The 22,913-nt window shown below is 40.2% G+C and overlaps 2 protein-coding genes across 3 annotated transcripts; both read left to right on the top strand.

Moving 5' to 3' along the window:
* The first annotated feature begins 874 nt into the window (after positions 1-874).
* Positions 875-8,733, top strand: simc1 (SUMO interacting motifs containing 1). Its single transcript, XM_070913800.1, has 12 exons — positions 875-1,162; positions 2,589-2,742; positions 3,355-3,528; positions 3,787-3,926; positions 4,045-4,292; positions 4,429-4,498; positions 4,878-5,038; positions 5,651-5,743; positions 5,915-6,046; positions 6,708-6,864; positions 7,015-7,099; positions 8,405-8,733. The coding sequence occupies exons 1-12, from the start codon at positions 1,007-1,009 to the stop codon at positions 8,614-8,616; spliced, it is 1,782 nt and encodes a 593-aa protein (XP_070769901.1). The 5' UTR covers positions 875-1,006; the 3' UTR covers positions 8,617-8,733.
* Positions 8,734-9,147: 414 nt separating this feature from the next.
* On the top strand, positions 9,148-22,287 carry cnot6a (CCR4-NOT transcription complex, subunit 6a). 2 transcript variants are annotated; one of them, XM_070913216.1, is made up of 12 exons: positions 9,148-9,204; positions 10,310-10,431; positions 11,144-11,330; positions 11,462-11,547; positions 11,645-11,749; positions 11,953-12,021; positions 12,520-12,677; positions 13,305-13,459; positions 15,534-15,688; positions 15,956-16,189; positions 17,018-17,220; positions 17,349-22,287. In XM_070913216.1, the coding sequence occupies exons 2-12, from the start codon at positions 10,320-10,322 to the stop codon at positions 17,562-17,564; spliced, it is 1,680 nt and encodes a 559-aa protein (XP_070769317.1). In that variant the 5' UTR covers positions 9,148-9,204; positions 10,310-10,319; the 3' UTR covers positions 17,565-22,287. The 2 variants fall into 2 exon arrangements, with proteins under 2 accessions (XP_070769317.1, XP_070769318.1); XM_070913217.1 differs by lacking the exon at positions 9,148-9,204 and having other exon boundaries at positions 10,299-10,431.
* Positions 22,288-22,913: the final 626 nt, after the last annotated feature.

Here is a 22,913-nt window from a genome sequence, read left to right as displayed (position 1 = left end):
TTGGTTTGACTGATATTTTTCAATAATATCTACCCTTAATCAACAACTTAGACCATTTCTAAACGCTGCACATTTGTCAGTAAAAGGCTTTCAATAGGCCTTTTTCACAGCAGACATTTTGACTTGACACAGGTGTTGCTAATAAGACTTAATTGTGCTTATTGTGTTTTATTTTGATACATTTATGGAAGATTATCTAATTCCATTTCAGGTATTTTGTATTGTGTACAAAATGACATGTTGATGTATTTCTCTTTACCCCCTGAAGCCTAACGATTGTAAAATTAAATCATTATTCCATTGAAACACAATGAAAGAGGCAAAATATTGGGGTGCAATATTATTGTATCACTGTGTTTTATAATTAAAAGGAAGGTAAATGTGACAGGGTTGACAAATCTGCAAAGGAGTGGATTTCAACTGGTTTAGACTTTGATTGAAAGTCACTGACAGACAGGACTATGTGATGAGTGGTTTGGAGAAATCAAATGAGTAAAAGGTGTCAGGAAAGTGTGGTTAGGGCTCTTACTTCAGTGAGAGGATTTTATTAGTGGGAATGGTGGCAGGTCACACTCCAGAACAGAAGGTGGAGACATACAACTGTATAGCTGGTTGTGGTCCGCCATACTACAGAAGATGAATGACAACAAAGTCCAGGAAGTGTCAGATGAAGTTGAACCAAACATATGGAAGTCATGTCATTGTGCTTTATTTTTTCAGACGTATCTTTGCTTAGTTTCAAGCTAGCTACTTAACTTAACGGCGTCAAAACTACCGGCGGCATCAGGCGAAAGTAGCTGATGGTCTTAACAGGGAAATGACACACGTCCCAAGGTTACACGCCACACTAGAGCAGTTACCTTGTGTTTTCTACAAAACATGAAGGAGAGTTACACATTAACGCTAGCTCTTCCTTCTGTAGGACTATGGCGACTATCATGGGTCTGCCTGAGGTGATGCTTTAGTTTACTTTCTGTCTCGTATGAGGTTGAAGGAGTGAGGAGAGATGGATGGCGTGATCACTCTCAGCTCCGACAGTGATGTGGACGACTCTGATGTGGAAATCGTCGGCTCCTACAGTAACATAATGACCAAAGCTGACCCGCTGCCCCTCACAGCAGTGCGAGTTGACGTTGACGCTGTGAACGTCAACGTCCCAGCGGTAAGCAAGCAAACTTCTCAACCGCTACTAACTGTCGCTGCAGCTAACCTACAGTTAGCTAACTTACACCGAGTAAAACGAACAAAAGCGAGTTTGTTTAACAGGTACAGTCCGTTCACTAGCGCCATCCTCAGTTAAGAAACGTAAACTTCTAATATAGAGACTTGTATGCTAATGTCCTCAATGTTTACTGGCACGTCAAGGTGAGGTAATGTGGACAGAGGTGTTTGGCTATGCGAGACTAAATTGAGGGTATCTGATTAAAGCTAACAGGAGTCCTTTTTTCCGGATATATAGCAATGCCCAAGATGATAGTGGGCCGTTCATGTTATTATGATACGAAAACACAACTTAAATTGAACAAAATTCAACTTTGTATAGGCACTGTCTGTTCCCACAAGCATGTTGTGGTGAAATAACGTTACTGTAAATTATGATCTATGCTAGCGGTGTAACTGCTAGTAGTTATCATAAACCCTACTGTGGCTACTGTGTCCATTATATATCCATATGCTATATAGTTTGTACTGTTAAATGTAATAATTTTTTATATTTTTTCATACTTTATGCATTGTTAACTTTAGCCAACATTGTCTCCAATTACCTAGTAGTGGATAGTTAAGTTAACTTAAATAAGGAGAAATGTCTTTATCTCCATATATCGCATATTGTGTATATTGTGATACATGTATTGGCATAGAAATGTTTTCTGGAAAATCTATTTAGAAACTGTTCATGGATAAAATAGCCAAATAGAAATGTCTGTTTTAGGCTGTTAAATTAATCCAGCTAATCAGATTCCTTACTAATCAAGGTACCAAGGTATAGCATTGATGCAATAATCATATAAAAATTCCAGTTTTGCTGTAAAGCAGTCCTGTTCATTGATTTGCAACATTATCCACAATGGCCTAACACAAGGTAGAGCTACCTCCATATAGAGGGTGTCGCAAAATCTTGTGCAGTGTTGAACTGTATACCTTCTCTTTTTATTATATATTGTCATATTGTCGTACCTTAACACCAGAATTGTGGGTTTTCAACGTAAAATATATCAGGGCTATTAACAATACAGACACTGGGCACAAGCTTGACAACTTCATATACTTTTACGTTATTGGCCAAGCCAAAAAAGATAAATAGGCTTTCATTTATTTTATGGCTATCATGAGGGAGCTATGAAAGTCACTCAGGTAACGTATATCAGAAACATGGCTTTCATGTGTGCCATGGGCCATGAAAACAGATGTGATTACAGTGACTTATGATGTTAAAAAAAGACAAAATAATGATATTCCTTTTAATAGGCAAGGAGAAATGTGTTTATACTGACTTGTGTTTCGGACTGAGTTTCCCACTTCCTTGCTTTTGAGAGAATCAAAAGCCATATTATTCTTATTTTTCCATTTATTTTTCCCTTCTCTAGCGTTTTATAGACCTCACAGATCCAAGATGGACTCTTCCAGAGCTGAAGATGCGCAAAAGACGAAACTCCACTGCATTGCCAGTGGTAGACTTGGCTGCAAGCAACGTAGCAAATGGGACAGAACAGGAGACAGATAATTTGCCACCAAATTACTGTCAAATAAAAATAGAAACTACAAATATAAATCAAACTTCAAACAAACAAAATTTGAACTTGATTAAAAGCTCTTCAAGAGACCCAACTGTTTTTGCACTACAGCGGGACTGTGGTGACCTAAAGCCAAAGCAGAGACGTTTGGATTCTCAAACACAACATGAAATGCAGCCAGATAAAGCACATCATCAGGCACCAACTGTAAAATTAAGACGATTGCCTTTTCTTGAAACACATGCTGCAGAACTGCAAATATCAAGTTGTTCTGTCTATTTAACCAAAGATTCTACGCAAATGTCACTGCAACTCAGGCAACTAGAGAATAATGGTAAAGCACCAGAATGCATTAGTAATTTGAGGACAACTACTGCATCAAATGGTCCTCACATGGAGCCTTCACTGGACGAGTCTCCTCCTAAGGTGGTGGAGAGCAGTTATGAATTCACAAGCACACAGTTAAATGCTAAAATATCTCAGCGTCTACAGAGCCCAGCTGATTCTCCCTGCTCTAATAAAGGAAGCTCTGTTGCAACCTCAAAGGAGCTCAGCACTCGTGAAGACCAGAGGGATGACCTTTGCTCATCCATGCTCATCCCCTCTCCAACTTCTCAAGATAAAGCACAGGGTTCGTTAAAAAGAGAAGTTCTCTGCTCCAACCTGGAACAACTGGAATTAGACAAAGCAGACTCTAGACAAAGCTATTACTCCGGTCACTCATCCCCCCACTCTCCTACCATTGGACTAAACCCTTCTGAGCCTTTTGAGCTAGACTCTCTGTCCCACACAAGTACTGTATCTCATAACCGCATGAGCCAAGTCGACCCAACACCCACCTCTGAACATACACTAGCTGAGAATACATCAGAATGGCAGTCAGAGGAGGTTAGGCCTGATGAGGCCTCAAACAGCTCTGACCTGTTGCGCTGTAGCATCCCTAGTGAACCTGCTTTGTCAATTTCTAAAACTGAGGACACGGACGGATCTGGGACCGGGACATATGGAGGGGATCTGGGAATTGACAGTCCCGTATCTTTTCTTTGGCAAGAGGGGAGTGATGGAGAACAAGTGAATGAGAGCAGATTTGATGTGGACTTCAGGGCGGCCAGTAGAGAGGACAGGCATTTTGTGTGCCCAGCTACACTCAGGAAAATAATGTCTGGACCAGCTCAATCCCTGGTGAGAGACGTTTCTCCAGATGTTTATATTTGTATTTATTTTGTTGTTCTCATTAACTCATTACATGTGATATGCTAGGCTGAATTTAAATAATTGTTTTTCGTTTTTATATGTATATATATTTTAGATTGATGTGGAAGATGAAGGTTTTGGAACTCCTGAGGTGCTATGCCGTCAGAGTCTGAGCCTGGTTTACAGTACCATAGATGAGAACTACCCTGAGGGCACTTTGCAGCTGTTGTCTGACCTGCTACAGCCTGGTTACTATCCCCCCAGAGATATCACCTTCCACCTGCTGCATAACATTCTGCTGGACCCACAGTGTCCTTATCATCTGTGTGTGCAGGCCTTTAATCTGCTCATGAGGACACAGAGGTTAGGGAAACATAGGAATAAGAATATTTACCTTTCCTATTTCAATTCTTTTTCTGTCCTTTACATCTTCTCTTCTAATTTGTCGCACCCCTTTCCATCTTTGGATTCAGAGATTAAAGCTGCTTTCTGATTGCAGACACCACAATGCTGATAAAACCACAGTTCCATGGGACTGGGAGTTGTTGACCTCAGTCATTGCCAATCAGGTACTACGTCAGGCAGCAAAATGCATCACTACACAGTAAAGTTTGGTGATATATCAATAAACTGTACCATCAGTGTTGAAAAGTTTGGTTTGGTTGTAATATTGTGAAATAGCTTGTTAAATGTTGTTAAATATTCTGGTAATTAATAACAAATGTGCCTACTTGGTTTTTGTATTCACATTGTGCTTTTTAAAAACAAAAAAAAAGACTAAAAGTAATCCGAAAAATACTGTTGCATTGTTGATATCCTCATTGATGAAAAATATTTAGATATTTGTTTTTGTCGCTATCACTCTTCCTTATACACAGACATTTATATATTTTTTTGTGATTTCAGTAAACTGATATGTCCCTATCTGTGCCCCTTTCGCTTCCATAGGACCATACAAAGAGACAACGATGTGAGGTTGTGCGCATGTTCCTGGAGTACGTTGTGCAGACTTTGGAGGATGATTTCCAGGCCAAACATTCCACCTCTGCTCTACACCACTCCATCGCCAAGGCAACGTTGTCATGTGATCAGCAGTTCCCTTGCGTCAGGTGACTTCGGTAAACAGGGGCCTGTATCGTAAAGAAAGATGAGAGGGTTAGTCGGCTAGCTTTGGACTTAACCCAGGTGTTTTAGCATTGCACATCACCATAATAATACACACTTTTTGTTTAAACTGTTTGGAATTTGTAGATTGGTGGTGCTGTTAAATTGTATTATACTGGTAGTTTCTGGTTTCTAATTTTTAGTCTACCCTCATTTATATAACTGGGATGGACAAAATATTAGAAACATCTCAGTATGCTGTATACTGCACAACTAACTTACTTCAGAGCATGTTCAGTTCAGGGGATCTGATCATAACATGTAAACTGCATGCACCAGCTGCATTAAGAAATCAAGGGTTGGTCGACAACTAGATCTGTGAGACCTGTTATTTCAGTATTAGACGTGCTGAAACTAGACAATTTAAACAGACCCCCCAAAATTGACAAAATTTAACTTTCTTCGTGATACAGGCCACATTATGACATGTACAATAAAATATTACAAATCACTCCAGGGTGCAGGGTGATCACATTATAGTACATGGATAACAATTAGTACAAGTTTATATTTATATTTTTCATTTGTTAAAGTAGTACTGTTTTTTTGTTTTCCAGGGATGTCATCAAGTGGCTCTTTTCTGCCATTATAAAATCAACAGAGCATGGAGAGAGTATAGAAGCAGCCAGAGAGAAAGATGAACAAATCAGGTGAATTATAAAGAAAACATTTAGAAATTAGTTTTTTGTTTATAATGAGTTGTCAACTTGAGCAGAAGGGAACAACAGAAATGTAACTTTACTTAGATTTATATGTGTGTTGTATCATTATGGCTGTTTCTGTGCTGTCTTTTCAAGCTGTTGTCCCTTTGTCCCCTGCAGAATGGTGTCCATCTTCCAGAGGATGCTGTCCCTGGCTCTGGAGGTGGACCGTTCTCCAGCTCTAAACTCTGCCAAGCTGTCACAGGAGCTCTTCCACATGCTCATCGGCAATATACCTCTAAGAGCACACAGGTGAGGAGGAGAGATGAGGCGAGTGAAGGAGGCTAGATCAGCATTGAATTCATGTTATAGTGTGAGAGGGAGAAATGATTTTCTTTTAATACAACCTTTCCCTGTGGATTGTGCCACTGGAATAATCAGCGACTTTTGAAGTTGTTAATTATGATTTATTATTTAATTGGTACATTCAGTAAACAATGTACTAATTTGCCATTAAATGATATAATATAAAACAGTTTGTAAAACATGTCATTATTATTTCTTTAAATGATTAATATATTTTAAATTGAGTCACAAAATGATCATGAACCTTTTTTTAAATTCCATTCACTAATGAGTCTCCCATCATATTGCATCGCAAATTACTTTTTTGTTTTAAAATGGACCTCCTTGAATTTTATATCTTTGACTGTCTTAGTGTCTTTAAATTAAGGAGAGGCTTTTTAAAATGTAAGTGTGCATGAAACAGAAACTGAACTTCATCTTTTGAACAAAGATTTTCAATCATGTAATAGTAATTTCTATTGCATTGTTTAAATTTCTTTTTTAAATACATCAATCAAGTAATTCATAATAAACAACCGGGGAAAAAATAAAATCTTCCAAAGGCACAATTTGCCTCTTTCTCCCGCTTTACCAAGCTATCGTAGACTAATCTGTCTCTGACACCCAGGATGTTGTTGCTGGAGAGCCTGCAGAGCAAGCTGCTGAGATGTAAGCTGTTGGAACATCTGTTGGACTATGCATGCCCACTGAAAATCTCTCTGCCCATGTCGCTCAGTCTTCTGCTTCACTTTCTGAAGAACTGCACTCTGGCACCAGACCCTACGGTGAATATCACTCTTGTATCTTGTTTTCATCTTTACTTTATGGGCCCATCTTTGCTCTCCATAGATGTAGTGGTACTAACATCTTATTTATAATGTATTGATACATTTATCAGAAAAAGATTGTGGAATTAAGTATTAAGTATTCTCCAGGATGGTACTGAAAGATGGCCGAGATGGGAAGAATTGGTGCATCTCCTCTGGATGTTGCTGCTCAGCTACAACAAAGCGATGAAAGGTGAGATGTCGTTAAATACCAGTTCACTGTGCAACAGCATTTGCAGATATAATCATGACATGACTCCCTATGAATTCTGTAAAATTGAATGAGAATATCATTTTTGGTAGTGACGATGGGAGTTTGCCTCACAATGATGAAACAAATGGTCATTATACACGTTGTCAGCTTTCTTTTTATTCAACACATTTAAAAAAATATGTTTAGTCAGGTGATCTGATCAGAATCAAAACCAACATCTTCACTGACTTGGCCAACCTTCCAGTGTCCTGCTGCCAGGAAGCACAGTGCTTGGAGCCTGTGGGAAACTCAGACTCCAGTGAATGTGCAATATGTGGTGCGATACCATCTGGGATTGTACCGAACTGTTTTATTGGAATCTTTTTTATACAGCAGAGAAGAAACAATGGCAGCTGAAGCTGAAGTTCTTACAGTTCTTAAAAAGACGAAACAAGAGCTGGACAGTCCTGATCATCAAGTCAAATGTCTTTCCTCTCTAATGACATTATTCTTGGTCTTCTTTCACTAATTTTCCCACTTGTGTATTTCTGTCTTTGTCTCTTCTCTAGTAACTTGTGGATGTTTTCTACTAAATAATTTTCTTCATGTTAAACTATATGCCAGATTTGAGTTGTATAAAATATAATGGTGAACTTCATACATATTTTTTTTAACATCCCTGTGCTTATTTTTATGTGTTGATTTTTTTTAACTCAAAGTCACCAGTATTTTAAGCCAATCTGTAAGATTTTTGTATTGCCATTAAATTGAAAGCATATTTGTGAGTCTTTGGCATTTAAACACTGATTTCAATAGATATTATATCTCCTGGAGAATGCCTCTAAGACATAAGTTACATCAAGTTACATTGACCCCCCCCCCCACCCCCCGAACACAAACACAAGTTATACGTTATATTAACGTACATCACCCCTGTCCCCCCTGCGTTACATTAACACATCCACCCCCTACTGGACACTTTATCTAGACACTTTACCTTATTTTGGTCACTGCACTGTTTGTTATTTATCTTATCTTATTTTTATTTTATTCTTATTTTACCTTTTATATTCTACTTATTTGTTGTCAAAACAATAGCACCATCAGACCACGGCAAATTCCTTGTAATGTATGTTACTTGGCAATAAACAGTTTCTGGTTCTGATTCTGATTCTGAACTCATTGACACCCAATGTACCATATCCCAAAATATTAAAACATTTCAACAATGTGCAAAATTACTTGACTCTCCTGACTCAAAACGACTTTGGTGTACTGCTAACGTCTTTCATCTGTTATATACAGGCTATCTGTGCAGCACAGTCAACGAACAAAGAGGCAGAGTTGGCACCTTGGTCTACAAGCCAGACGATATGTTATCCAAGCCTGCCGTTCGTGAAGCTGTGGAGGCCTTCCTGTCCAGATCCCAGGCTGACCTCGGCCAAGCCTTACCTCTCCATGTGGAAGAGTCCCTCACTTATCTACAGGATCACCTGCTAGATGTCTGTCAGTGTTGAATCAAAAAACTCTTGAGTTGTGTGCTCATTTTCTTGGATGAACTATAAAGCATTGTATTCATTTAATATTTATATTTTTGTATGAGTTGACTTGTACAATGTTTGTATTTTAAATAAAGGCTGTGCCTCTTGGGTCTGTTGAAGTCAAAATATATTAACATCTGGATTCTCTTGCTTAATTATATTATCTATTAGCCAGCTAAGGCATATCAGCTTGTCATTAAGCGTAATCTTCCTTGGATCTTAGCACAGGTGCAACCATTACATCATTACTTTGATAGACTACACAGCTAACATTGGTAATTCTGCTAACTATGTATAATTTGTAAATAAGCCACAGTAAATTGAACTGTGGTATTCAATCCGTCCATCTCATGGTCCATCACTCATCACTTGAGGATTTTATTTACTCTGGCTCAACAGCTGGTTGGACCGTCTAACGCTGACCAATAGGATCAAGCGCTGTTATCGGCAGAGGGAAAAAAAATCCTTACAGTCGCCATGATACAGCAGCGGAAACGGGTGAGAAGTAGCTAGAAAACAAAAGAGAACACGCAGTCGTCCTCGCGATTTGGTATGCTCTTGCAGGTAAAAATTGAATCCTTTCTTTTATACCTGAACTATTTTCACTCATTTCACCGCAATCTTAGTCAGGTGTTAAACGCTCTGTGGTCATTTTCCGACGGAGGACTTATTTGAATAGGAAGTCGGTCAGCTTCGAGTAATTGGGATCTGTTAGCTTTCAGCTAGCAAGCTAACTCAAGCTAAGCTAAATAGCTCGCAAATGCTTGCAAACCGAGCATTGTGTAGCCTTGTGAGCTCGTTTGCTCACTGTTTATCTCAATGATAGTGATTCTTGCTTCTGGGGGCTAGCTGGCGGCAGCTAACTAATGCGCTGTTTCGTGGCCTAGTGTTAATGCGCAAGTCAGTGCTTTGCTATTATGTAAACAACAATTGTACAGTATGTTTTAATGTCATTTTTCGGTTTTTTTGCTAAACATATTGGGTAGGGCGTTAAAGTCAGCCAATTGCTCAATTTCATTAACTTCACTTGTCCGCTTTCCATCTTGATAGTTAACCAGCGAGCTAGCGTTAGCTATTTAGCGTTTGTTATGTATAGTTTGATACCTATTTAGGTTAAGCTAGGCTAATCAGTTAGCGACAACGAGAAGAAAAATCGGCTAATCTTAGCTAGCATTAGCTATTTTTACTCGTTTTAGATATTCAACTTAATTTTCAGCTCTTTGACTAATTCAAGCTTTACATAGTAGTAAACAGCCTAGTTGAGCGTGAAATGTATTGCACTACGTTGCTGATTACAATGTTGATAATTATGTAACTCTAATGAAATCAAAGCCTTTATAGGTAACAGTTTAAATGTTACTTATATTACACGATAAATGATCGATGGCAACGTATTATTTTAACCATATCTTGATCAAAATCTTGCTCTTTATGTTTGGTAAAGAGTACATTTAGTACCTTTTGCCAACATGTGGTAGCTTTCTAAAATTCTCAATGCAGATGTAGCAATATGTTAGGCTAGATACATCACCTGTAACCTAATTTAGAGTAGTCCAGCTTTAGTTTCAAGCCAAAAATGACCTATTTGATGTACAATTTTCGACTGATTGGGAGATCAGATCAGATTACTTTGTTCATGAATGACATTTAATTTCAGTGTTCTCTATAGTGTTATAGGAATGCCCAAGGAAAAATATGACCCGCCGGATCCCAGGCGGATGTACACAATTATGTCCAGCGAGGAGGCAGCCAACGGGAAGAAGTCATACTGGGCTGAGCTGGAAATCAGCGGTGAGTATTGTCATGGAGTTCCTAGTTTAGTAGGTAAAGTAGTTGTACTGAATTTGTACTGTTCACATACATCTTTTGCTGTTGGCATAGAGCTTTATCATATTGAACTACTTATCCTCTGTTAAGATGAAATTTCTCTAGTTTATCTGCCTTTCATGTCACACTATTTGGCACAGGTGATTACTGGATCACCACTGTAGCTCTGCAGGATTACTTTCATTATCAATTAATCTTTCAAATTATTTTCTTGATTAACTGCTTGGCCTATAAAAATCAGGGTTAGGGTTAGGCATATATCAGCATATATCCACATATTAACCAGAAGAGGAGCTGGGACCAGTTATTCTTAAGCATTTTTCCTTCAGAAATGAATTTAATTATATATTCATTATCAAATGTGTTGCCAGTTAATTTTCTGTGGCTTGACTAATTGATTAATTGACTAATAATTTCATCTCTAGTCCCAAATTGGGTTTTTCAGGGTTTAAAATCGGTCCCCATAAAATTGTGTTTAACTGGAGATGCAACATGGTGGGTGTAATCGACAGTCTTAACATAATTTTTTGTCTATTTGGTCTTTGGTATTTTGGGAAATGAATGCAGCCCTACAATTATGCTGGGGAAAAAAGTTATTTCAAGGTGAGATGGGAGTAATAGTGGGATACTGGGACTTGATTCTTCTTTGTGTGTCCTTTCCCCACGGTCGCTGCAGGCCGAGTAAGGAGTCTCAGCACAGCCCTGTGGTCTCTCACCCACCTCACTGCCCTGCACCTCAGTGACAACTCATTGTCACGCATCCCGCCAGACATTGCCAAACTACACAACCTGGTGTACCTGGATCTCTCATCCAATAAGATCAGGAGCCTGCCGGCAGAGCTCGGCAACATGGTGTCTCTCAGGTGAGTGATTTCAGGCTTAACATTTACCCCTCAATTTGGGCACAATGGAAAGGAGTAGCTGTCACGGGGTTGGTCTTGAATTTGAATTTGGGCTGGTTTCTAATGATAAAATTCCCCTATGTCCTCCACAGGGAACTGCTTTTAAATAACAACCAGTTGCGGGTTCTGCCATTTGAATTGGGGAAACTGTTTCAGTTACAAACACTGGGGTTGAAAGGTGAGTGGCTTATCAGTGTTTTTTGTAGCCATTCTAGCCTTGAAATCCCATTGTTCTCTGAGCAATGATTGAGCCCACACTGCTTTTCCTTCACCAGGAAACCCACTTGCACAAGAAATTATGAGCCTCTACCAGGAACCTGATGGCACGCGGAGACTGCTCAACTACTTGTTAGACAATCTGGCAGGGGCTATCAAGCGCAGTGAGTCCCCCCTCTCTGGCAGTTTTTAGACTGGAACAGTAATGGCATATTACCAGCTGTTTTTATTTCTCCAAAAGATAGGTTCATCAGTGTATATATAGATGGGGACTTTGTGACGCCAACATCTTATCTGCCCTTAACTTTGTTGAAGTCATTGTGTTCATGTCGTCACCCATATTGAACCATTTTTCCCCTCTGCCCAGTACCAACAGAGCAGCCCCCAGCTCGGTCATGGATCTCTCTCCAGGAACTAGACCGAACACGGCCCTCAGGTAAGGACAACATACACAAATTCAGTTTTGTGTGAAAAGCACTGCTGGGCTTAACTCAAAAGCAATGCTCGTGACATTTGCAATGCAGTATATGCATCTTTGCAATAAAAGCAGTAAATCTAAATAAATACAGTATTCCAGTGTTGCCCATGGGTTGAGTATTTACTTATGTTGGTTGACCCAACATTTGTTGGGGGCAGCCGTAACTGTTGTTTTGACTGACTCTGCTGTTTACAACTGCAGATGATTTGATGATTTTAGGAAACACAGTTCGAAGTGGTGTAGAGTTTACCATGTTTACAGAATGCTGCATAAAATCAATGAAAAACAATATATCACAGCGCTAGATTTTGTTTTGGCCCTCTAGTTTTAAGGCCAGTTGTTAAACAAGTGTGGCATGTCCCTACCCCGCCTTTTTAAAAACATCAGAGGGAACCAAAAATCATCAGCTTCTGTAGCATTTCTAAGAGATGCCCCTTTGTCTGTTTCTGCCCTCAGCACTTTTCTCTGTGATGTGCTATAATGTCCTGTGTGATAAGTATGCCACACGACAGCTATATGGCTACTGCCCCTCTTGGGCTCTAAACTGGGAATACAGGAAGAAATCCATCATTCAGGAGATCCTGGGCTGCAACGCAGACATCATCAGTTTGCAGGTGAGAGATAGATGTCAAAGCATGCAATAAGGTTTTCACAGGAATTAACATTTATGCTGTATACCAATACAGACCCAACAAGATGATGATGATGATGATGATGATGATGATAATAAAAAAATCTTGGTTGGATGGTGGTAGCATGATGTCTTGGCTGCACAAAGTCAACACAATAAAAGCATCACATGTGAAATGTAATGCAATCCAATAAATGCTCCCTTTGTGAAGCACTATGTTCAGTGTTAACACTGACCACTGATGTGTGGCCATTTTCTCATTTTCCTGGAATAGGTCAGAATGTTTTGCAACTTGTATCAGGAAGTGATTATTGTACTAATTGCATAATTTTACTTTCTGATGTGTGGAGGTGTGTTGTGAGAGGGTGCTGTCATCTTGATCGGTCTGTGTTAGGTTCTTTCATGTATCTGTTTTTGTGTGCTTTTTATTTGAACAGTTTATTTCTCTTTTCAAGAAAAAGTTAACACATGTTTAATGAAATTAAGCTATTCTAAAGAAAAATCTTTCTTTTTGGAAGGGGGTGTTTTTTTATACATACTTGACTATATACATGACTGTCAGCCTTTTTCTGTTGTCCATCCTGACATGTTTTTTTTTTTTTGATTACAGGAAGTTGAAACAGAGCAGTACTACAATTTCTTCTTGCCAGAGCTGAAAGAGCAGGGATACGAGGGGTTCTTCAGTCCAAAGTCACGAGCCAGGACTATGTCAGAGTCGGACCGCAAACATGTCGACGGTTGTGCAATTTTCTACAAGACGGAAAAGTAAGACTGAAGACTGAATTTTCATTGTTAATTGAGATGGATTGATGGATGTAGGAGTTTTCATTCCTCTAGGTATCCAGTTAATAACTTAATGTCTAATGTAGTTATCTTATGAGGTAGCTTTTTCCTTCAAGGATAGCACCCAATATTGTTGCCTGAGCGATTAATACAGCTTTATTGGTGTGCAATTATAGTTGATCATCAAGCTTGCAAGATTTTCCCTCCATTAAACAGATGCAATAATTGTGACAAAGAAATGATGTGTTACATTGTAAGCCTCCATTCTGTTACACTGGGAAACTGTAACCTGTGCTATTTTTCTATATTGCACTATGTTGAGGGTGTCTTGTTTTTTGCTGAGTGGCATATGAGCTTGGTGGAGCTACTACTACAGACCTACCTAACCAGTTTGATAACTCTGCAAATGAGAAGCTCTATAAGGTTTTTATTGTAGCCTTCAGACCATGCTGACAATGATTGTGCTCCTCTTGGTTAAGCATTTGTGTCAAGCTCCCCATTATCTATATGTTTACTCTGCTTTCACGCTTTAATACAGTTTTAGAAACTGTTCATAGTTCATTCATATCTGAATACAAAAGCTAGACCAATGGTATGTTTTGAAGATTGCTGTCAAAGTCAATCATTAGTACACAGTCACATCACATCTTGTGAAAACATTATGCTTGTATATTGTGGAATATGAAAATGGTTGTGAGGTGTTGAGCTTTTATTAGTCTGCCATAGCTACTTTCAAAATGCTGCACACATCAGACAACATGTTGGTACGTTTTTTGAAGTTTCTTTTTTTTTTTTAAGTTGAAATTACAGTTTGGACTAGGAGATAAGAAGGTGACGTTTTTGGTTTGAAAGCGGCACTTTTTTTAGATTGGAAATCAGTTGTGGTCAGCCAGTCCTGAACTGTTCAGTTTTGATTTACATTAAAGGAGAAGCCTACCGATTTTACACTGTCTGTGTAAGTCTTGGGGAGTTCTACTGGATATGTGAAAAAGTTGTGTGGCTCCAGACGGAGCTGTGAGAGGTCTGCATGAAATTCCTCAAGTCATGTCACTTGAGTCAGGATTGGTTGGGGCTGAAGACTACGCGTTTGAAAATGACAAAACTCTGGAGGTACGGAGTTCGGAAGAAGTGAGCTTACCTTCCCACTCCTCATGTCTGCTTGAGGCTAGTGGCTAGAGAGGCTGCATTAGCCACTACAAGCATAACACAGCAGAATCTCTGACTGAATGGGACTCCCTAAAAACTTGGTATTTCACCTGGATGGGCGTAGCAGTGCATGCTGCGTCAAGCTCTGTGACAGTCCTGTGCTCTTAGTGCACGTTTGTGATGAAAATGAGAAATTTATTGAGTGGCAAAGCATGGGCTAGTTCTATTTCTAAAACTTTGTTTTCCTTTTAATTTGTATATATTTTCCTGACAAATACAGTTAAATCTTTACATCATTGTTACCTAAAAGACTAAACTTTTGTTTAACTTTCAGACTAATGTGTTCCTAATTGCAGTTTGAGTAGCACTTTTTTGATGCATAACATAGTATTTGTCTGAGGCTGAAGCTTTTAGTGAAATGAAAGCAACTACACTTGATAGTATTCATGTGACTATTATTGGCCTGCATTAAATGCAAGAGCATGTTTTTTAATTAAAAACCCATAGAAGGCCGGAGCTTCATCCATACAGCAGCTGGTAGTTCTGATATCTTATTTTGCTTAAGCAAAGAATTCACCATTAAGTTGACTATCAGCCAAATATCCACTCACCCATATAAACTATAAATGCAAGAAAATGTATAACTACATTTCTAAATCTATACACGTTTCTGTCATTATATTGCAAAATATCCCATTTGCTCTGCTATATAGAGGCATTACGTTTTACCAGAGTTTTAAGAGAATTATATTTGCTATCAGTCAGGTGGAATCTAATCTGGAGTGCAACAGTTATAATCTAGGACCCTATCTATTTCCAGCGCATCATAAATTATGTGTTTGGTTTTATTTATTTATTTCCACCACTGCTTAAAAAACTTGAGTTAAGCCCTCTTTTCTCTTGTCTCCAGGTTCAGTGCAGTGCAGAAGCACACAGTGGAGTTTAACCAGCTGGCCATGGCTAACTCCGAGGGCTCAGAGGCTATGCTGAACAGGGTGATGACCAAGGACAACATCGGGGTAGCTGTACTGCTGGAGGTCCGCAAAGAGATGATGGAGGTCTCCTGTGAGTAGACGCCCTATTCGGATCTCTGGGATTTCTTATTTGGGTGCCTGGCACGTGCATGTGTTTTTTAAGACCAGCTAATCCTGCTAATCCTGAATTGACTTATGTCTGAAACTCTCTGAGAAGCTGGAGTTACAGCACAAGGGGTTGTAGGTAGTGTTACAGTGCCCATGGTGCATAAATAACTGTTCTTATGGCAGTGTATTTCATTTGTCTTCATTCCTCTTTGTATCACTCTTCCCTGCTTACCCTTTTCCCTCCTTTCAGCTGGAAAGTCACTCCATGGCATGGAGAAGCAGCTGCTCCTGGTAGCCAATGCCCACATGCACTGGGACCCAGAGTACTCCGACGTCAAGCTGGTCCAGACCATGATGTTCCTGTCAGAGGTGAAGAACATAGTGGACAAAGCCACTCGCAGCCTCAAGTTGTCCTCTGTCTCTGGTGAGACCAATGCCATTCCGCTGGTGCTGTGTGCTGACCTCAACTCCTTGCCTGACTCTGGTAAGTAAGCAAAGCTGATAGAGCGGTGCTGTACCTGACCACAGAGAGTTTTGTATATAATAATAGTACCTGCATTGGAGATACTACAACAATGGTATCATTGCAGTGACTGGTAATTGTTGTTAGATTGTTGTCCTGTATCTCAATGTGTTGAGGTGTCCTTAAGCAAAACTGAACCACAAACCTCTCTGGATGAGCAGGTCTATGTCTCTCATGGCTGCTTCGTCAATTTAATGAAGAAAAGGAATAAGAACAACCCAAATAACTCACCATAGGATTTTTAAAAAACTGAGTGATTTGGGTATGTATGGCCCTATTTGTAATTTCTTTCTTTTTTTATGTAAAAAACACTGTTTCCAACTTCTCAAATGTGAACATTAGAGAGGTCTTCTATGATAGTAAATTAAATGTATTTGATGAAGTGGAGAAAATAATCTGCAAATTAATTGATAATGTAATCATAATATTTACATAATATTTGGTTGCTGTTGAATTTATATTTGAATGATTGACTACCACTTATTTAATTCAAAAATCTCTGTAGATGGATAGAGAGATGTGCCTAGCTCACCTGCACGTGTCTAATTTAGCAATCCTTTAGCTATCTTGAGCAAATTCTTATTGCTGTAAAGGTGATTGAATAACTTATTTTACAGCTAATACTACTAGTAACCTACAGTATCCAAAATGTCTGCCTTGAGAAATTCTGTTTAGCTGTACCTATGGTAACAGTAGGAACAGACTGGGCTCGGTCTGTTGGGGCCTTAAAGTGCCACTTGACTTCTTGATTCTGACGAAGACGACTTCTCATCTCTCTCCTCTGTTCAGGCGTAGTGGAGTACCTTAGTTCTGGTGGAGTGGACTGCACCCACAAGGACTTCAAGGAGCTTCGTTATAGCGACAGCCTGACCAAATTCAATTGCAATGGCAAGAACAGCACGTCCAATGGCAGGATCACCCACGGCTTCAAGCTGAAGAGCGCCTACGAGAATGGCCTGATGCCTTACACCAACTACACCTTCGACTTCAAGGTGATTACTGATAGCACATATGTTTTTAGTTGTAGTTAAGGATGTTGCTTGTACATGTACAGAGAGGTTTTTATCTTCTTCCTGCAATCATTTCTGTTGAGATGACTCCCCTCTTTTTCTCTCCTCAGGGTGTCATCGACTATATTTTCTACTCCAAGCCTCACCTGAACGTGCTGGGTATCTTGGGCCCCCTGGACCCCCACTGGCTAGTAGAGAACAATGTCAGCGGCTGCCCACATCCCCACATCCCCTCCGACCACTTCTCCCTCTTCGCCCAGCTGGAGCTGCTCCTGCCCAATCTGCCCCCCCAGGTCAATGGGCTCCATCTGCCTGCACGCAGGTAGTGAGTCCCTGCCACACCACCAGGGGGAGCTGCAACCCCAGCCTCTCCCTTTCCAACCCTCCTCCCTCCCACTACCAGCTCTTCCCTCCACCACAACGGAGGAGGAAGACAAAAAACACAACCTGTAAAATATTCGTACAGTGAGGTCTGGCCGACAGGGATTTCGTATAATGTTATAGATATTCTATATTTTTCTTTTTTCTTTCTCCGTTTTTCTTTTTCGTTCTTTTTTTAACTGCTCGATTCAGTCCTGTTCGTGTATCATATTTTGTGTTTTGGACTTCCTTTCCTCCTCAAATCCACCCCCACCCCCACCCACTTTGCTTATGTCTTTCAAATTAGAGGGGATGGTAGCTCATTCAGATTCGTCACATGGGGCACTGTTTGGTTTAGGAGCAAGGGGGGAAACGTAGAAGTGGCCGAGGGGACGACATTCACCTGAAAAGCTTCATAGCTGATGGTCTGCCTGTCTGTCTGTCCTGTATAAATCTGAAACCAGCAAAGACAGCAGACTTGTCAGTCTAAGACCTCCATCATTGGCTTGTGCTTGTGTTCCCCTGTACTCTGGGCAGCCAGCGTACTTTCTCAGTCTTTCTAGGATACACATGTTTGTTGAGTCAGATGTTGTTGGGTTAGAGCAGCTTTTAGGTGGTAGTTAAGCGTCTCTGGAGGTGGATGTAGCGTAGCTTGTATGAGGTGAGATTTCCTGCTGTCATTCTGTGGTGCTGAGGCCTTTTGTGTGGTCACGGCCTCCCGTGGTGCTACAAGATAGTCTACACCTCTGACCCCGGCCCTGGCGCATTAGCTACCAAACCCACAGACGCCTCAAGAACCAGACGTCCGCGAACTACATTTGCCTGATTTCACATGGGCAGTATGTAGTGTTAACTTGTGAAGGAAGGATATGGTGAGAAACTGAGAGCAGCTACCATCCTGTTTGCAGACTGTTTCACCCCAGCTTGTATAGTTGTTAGGCAAGTCTTGTGCTTAGGAGCTCATGTGGCCCATGTACCACCGTTTTTGGTCAAGGGGCAAGGGATTTAGGCTGATGGGCAAAGCGATGAGGGGCTTTCACAAATCTTTTCTTTGTCTTGATTGCTTTTAGGCAGAGAGAGTGAGTAATGGCTAATACACAGGAGTAAAACCAGCATTCCTCTCACTGTCTGGAGTTGCCATCCAACTCCACACATGCAAGCTTACACACACACACTTGCATACATACACACACACACACACACACACACACACACACACACACAACACAGGTAATTTGCAGGCAGATCTGTAGCACTGTCTCTGAGGCCAGTAGTGACTTTCCCCAGCCATAAATTCCATACACAAAAGCAGTGGTTTTTTCACAAGTGTTTGTACAGAATAGAAATCTAGACTCAGTCTTTACATGATTGTATATGAACCACAAAAGACCTGTTTTCTGGCGTTTTTTGTACTAAGAGTAAATTATGATCAGATTTGAAAAAAAGATTGTATTGTAAACTATGGCTAAATTTTTATCCAGTTAATGTTAAGATGAATTGATATTACCAGCTTGTACAAAAGACGTAAGAAGAGGTTGTTCAAGGCGTTCGCTGTCACTACTTTGCACTCCCCAGAGATTAACTGTAATTAATGTTTCAGTATTTGTTATACTGTTTTCTCCCCCTCCCCCACTGTTGATTTGATTTGCCGGCATATTGCTGCGATTGTAAATAGACACTGAGTAAACTCTGCCTGTTGCTTCTTGCCCATTAAGAAAGCCATTGATCCACACTGCTGCCATCAGTTCAGACAAAAGGACACACAAGGATGAGTCGCAGCCCACCTGTGACTCCACATCTGTTCACCTATAAATCTCACACACACTCCCACTAGTGACGTGTGACTGACACAACCGATCTAAATCCCACATGTACAACAAAACATCGTGCCTCACTGTAGCAGTTGTCGTTGTCTTGCACTATTTACATTTTACGAACGCCTGAACAACCTTTTCTCCTTTTATTTTTAAATACTGTTGAGACATTTGTGAAGATTTTATGTCCTTTTATTGGTTTTTGTTAATGTTGATTTCCTTTTTTTATGAGCTGTGACAATGTTATGATGATGTGTATATCCTTCCTATTCATTGAGCTCTCTAGTAATCAGGTATGCTTTCTCCACCAACCCGTTGTCCTCTCCTTAAGGAACATGAGTAGGATGTCTTATCTTTATTAAATCCACCCCCTCGGATATTTTTGCTCCCTCTTCGTACCTTAGCACAGTTACAAGCCCAGACCCCCAAAATATTTAGCCCATAGCTCCTTCCCTGGCCATGAATTTTAAATCTCCGAAGCCTGTCCATCTCCCTATACCCCCCCAACCCTCAACCGCCCAACCTCAGACTTCCCCTACTCACTATATTACTCAAGCTGTGTCTTTTAAACCCCTTTGCTCAACCACTTTGTATAGTTCTCTTACCCTCGTCACTGCAGCTATAGTGCCATCTGTGGACCCCCTACCTCTGTATTGGAAAAGGTGGAAGGCCCACTTTGCTCTGCGTATGGATGAACTAGGGATGAGGGGCCGTGAGCTCAGCTATTCCTCTCTGAAAGCCAGGCAAGCGCGTTGCTATGAATCAAATTTGTTACATCCCAAACAAACGAGTGAGATCGCAGCGGTGAGACGATTATTTCAACAGCCATGCTTTTACACGGATACAACGGATGATGAGCACTTAGTAGATTCAGATGCAGCCCCCCTTCACTCCCTGTTCCATCATATTAGCAAATAAAGATCTCATTACTTTAATGTATATGTTGAAATGACATTTTTAAAGCAAGAGGGAAGCAAGTAAACAGGAAGTATAAGTATAGTCCTCAGACCAAGGTCTCTTGTCCCATTTATTTCCCCCTACATGTTTTTTAACTTTTTTTGTTTCCCAATGGAAACCAATGTGTCCAGTTTGATTTTTTTTTTCCTGAATGGCATTAGTATTGTAGTAGATTTAAAGGCTAGCTTTTTTTGTAAAGTGTGAATAAAAGATGTATCTCATGTTTCCTTTCTAAAAAGATATTGAATTGTGTTGTTGTTGTGTAAATCATGAATTCTATGATGGTGTTATGTTCGCTACATTGTTTTGGCTTTTTTCTCAATATATTTTCCATATACTCTTTATTCCCATCACAAACCAAATCCTTTGTAGAAATCATGACGAGACGTAATTTTGATGGGTTGATTAGAGGAGTTGAATATTCCTGATGATCGCGTGTTATCAGAGGAAAAGTACCTGCATCGTTGGTATCGGTGAAAATGTTCAGCACAGGGATATTCAATTCTGTTTTTTACTGTTCAGCTTTATTTTGGATGTTGCATGGCACTAGCTGGAGAGTGCTAGAGCCTGTAGGTTAGGGCAGCAGCGCTGTCTTCCTAGTGGCTGCAGTTCAGTACCAGAGAACGCTGTTCTGACTGGTGTACAACGTGTTTGTAAGACGAAGCTAACTGACCTGCCGCTGGTCGCTAGACTGGTCCTGTGATGACTTGGAGTACTGCTAGTCCATCTCACTGTTCTTGTGCATCACAGTGGTTAAATCTGTTACACTAGCTAGCTTCTATTGACAGTCACTGATTTGACTCTTTAAATCTTTGGAGTTGTTGACTCCCCCCTCGCCCCTCCCCTCTTCATCACCCTCTTGTTAAACCACAGACTATGGCTTCTGACTGGAAACCTGTCAAATCAGAGCTGAGTTATGTCACCCTGTAAGCTTCGGCGAGTGATCACATTGTTGGCTTTGTACTTTCCACTGTTGCATTTGTGTTTCATAGTTGGCTTGTTAGGCTTAGAGTGATTTCCCAGGCTGCATCTCTTTGTAATGGTGCACACCAAAGCTGCTTGTAGTTCGATTTTCTGTCGTAAAGCAATTTCTTTCACCAACCAGTCACATTTTATTTTTCTCTCCGAATCATGGTCTTCATGAAATGTAGGGCTGTAAGGAAAGCAAGGTACTTTTGTCCTTTTCCTTGAATCACATGAACACGTTGCATCCAAATTCATAATCGTCTCTCTTGTCGGCCCATCAACTCCTTTTTTAAGCACATCCTTTTCCAAAAAAAACTTGGCAATAATACCCGGAAACATTCAAGACACATTCAGAATGGGTTTTTAAATATTTTATCTGGAAAATGTAGCTATTTCATCTTTCAAACTGATGTCGTTGTTTTGCTTTCGATCTCTCCACCTTCAACCTTATAGACCGTTTTGTCACCTGAACGTCCGTTTTATGCTTTTCATCATCCATCTTGTATATTTGCTCATCTCCTTCTCCCTGCCGATCTAGTGGTAGTTGTTCAATGATCAGGATTGTCTATCTGTAGTCAGCTGAGTACATATATTGATCTGTGTCACTGTGTTCATGCACTGGACCAACTATTGTTTACCATTCATGAAATACCAGCAAAAAAAAAAGAGAAGAATAATGACAAAACACTTGCACAATGTTGTAGAATGTCCATTAACCCAGATGAGAAATCAAGGCAGCTGTTTTCAAATCAACACATACTGTTTTAAAAAGAAACTGAATGGTAAACAATGCTTTCTGTTGTACCCCTTAGCCGTCCTCTCGATTCTCTTTGGACTAGTTTTGTTCTTTTATTTTTTTCCGTTGGACTACAGGTTCTGCTTGTTTCCTTTACACCTACCTATGTATTTTCCTACTTCTGGTTGAAAATAAATTCTATATTATCTGTTTCAAGCTGTGTCACCTTTTATTCTTTGCAATGGATATTGAAAATAAATTCTATATCTGTTCTCCTTGTATTGCCTCCTTTTGCTTCCTTGTTTTAAATTCTTTCCAGTCTTTCTCAGACCTGTTTTACCACAAAGTGGCAGTAGATGTTCGTTTTCTCCTCTTCCTCAGTCCAGTGACTTTTTTATCAGCAAAGAAAAAGTTGTGAAAGCAAGTGGGCTACTATCTCACACCGCTTACTGACCCCTGTCTCACATTGTCACATAATAGTGCAGCTCTCTAAACTCTAATTATGAGCACTGTGTGGTGGTTGATGTTGAAGATGCAAGTGTGTCAAACAGCTGGTGGAGGCTGGATCATGAGGCTCAGGAGTATGCAGGTTTGCAGGTTTGCAGGTTTCCATTCCAACTAAATTCTGCAGCAGTTTAATTAAATGATGGGAATATCAGTGGGTGTTTGGTAGAAATTAAAATCTGCACACATCTCTGTGACACAGACTAGTGGGTTAGAGAAGCCATCTTGGTTGAAGCCTCGATGTCAGCAAGTACACCCCCCCCACACACACCCCTGAAGTGCCCTTTAGTAAGACACCGAACCATCATCAGCATCGCGGGTGCTGTTTTGTAGCCGAG

The sequence above is a fragment of the Enoplosus armatus genome, chromosome 10 (assembly GCF_043641665.1).
Source record: "Enoplosus armatus isolate fEnoArm2 chromosome 10, fEnoArm2.hap1, whole genome shotgun sequence".
NCBI classification, from domain to species: domain Eukaryota; kingdom Metazoa; phylum Chordata; class Actinopteri; order Centrarchiformes; family Enoplosidae; genus Enoplosus; species Enoplosus armatus.
Note: the sequence above shows the minus strand (reverse complement) of the source record. Positions and strands in the feature narration are given on the sequence as shown.

Coding starts and splice junctions, on each gene's coding strand:
- simc1 (XM_070913800.1), top strand. CDS start 1,007: ATGGATGGCGTGATCACTCTCAGCTCCGACAGTGATGTGGACGACTCT. Junction 3,927..4,044: donor CTCAATCCCTGGTGAGAGAC/GTTTCTCCAGAT, acceptor TATATATTTTAG/ATTGATGTGGAAGATGAAGG. Junction 6,865..7,014: donor CTCTGGCACCAGACCCTACG/GTGAATATCACT, acceptor AGTATTCTCCAG/GATGGTACTGAAAGATGGCC.
- cnot6a (XM_070913216.1), top strand. CDS start 10,320: ATGCCCAAGGAAAAATATGACCCGCCGGATCCCAGGCGGATGTACACA. Junction 15,689..15,955: donor AGAGATGATGGAGGTCTCCT/GTGAGTAGACGC, acceptor CCCTCCTTTCAG/CTGGAAAGTCACTCCATGGC. Junction 17,221..17,348: donor ACTACACCTTCGACTTCAAG/GTGATTACTGAT, acceptor TTCTCTCCTCAG/GGTGTCATCGACTATATTTT.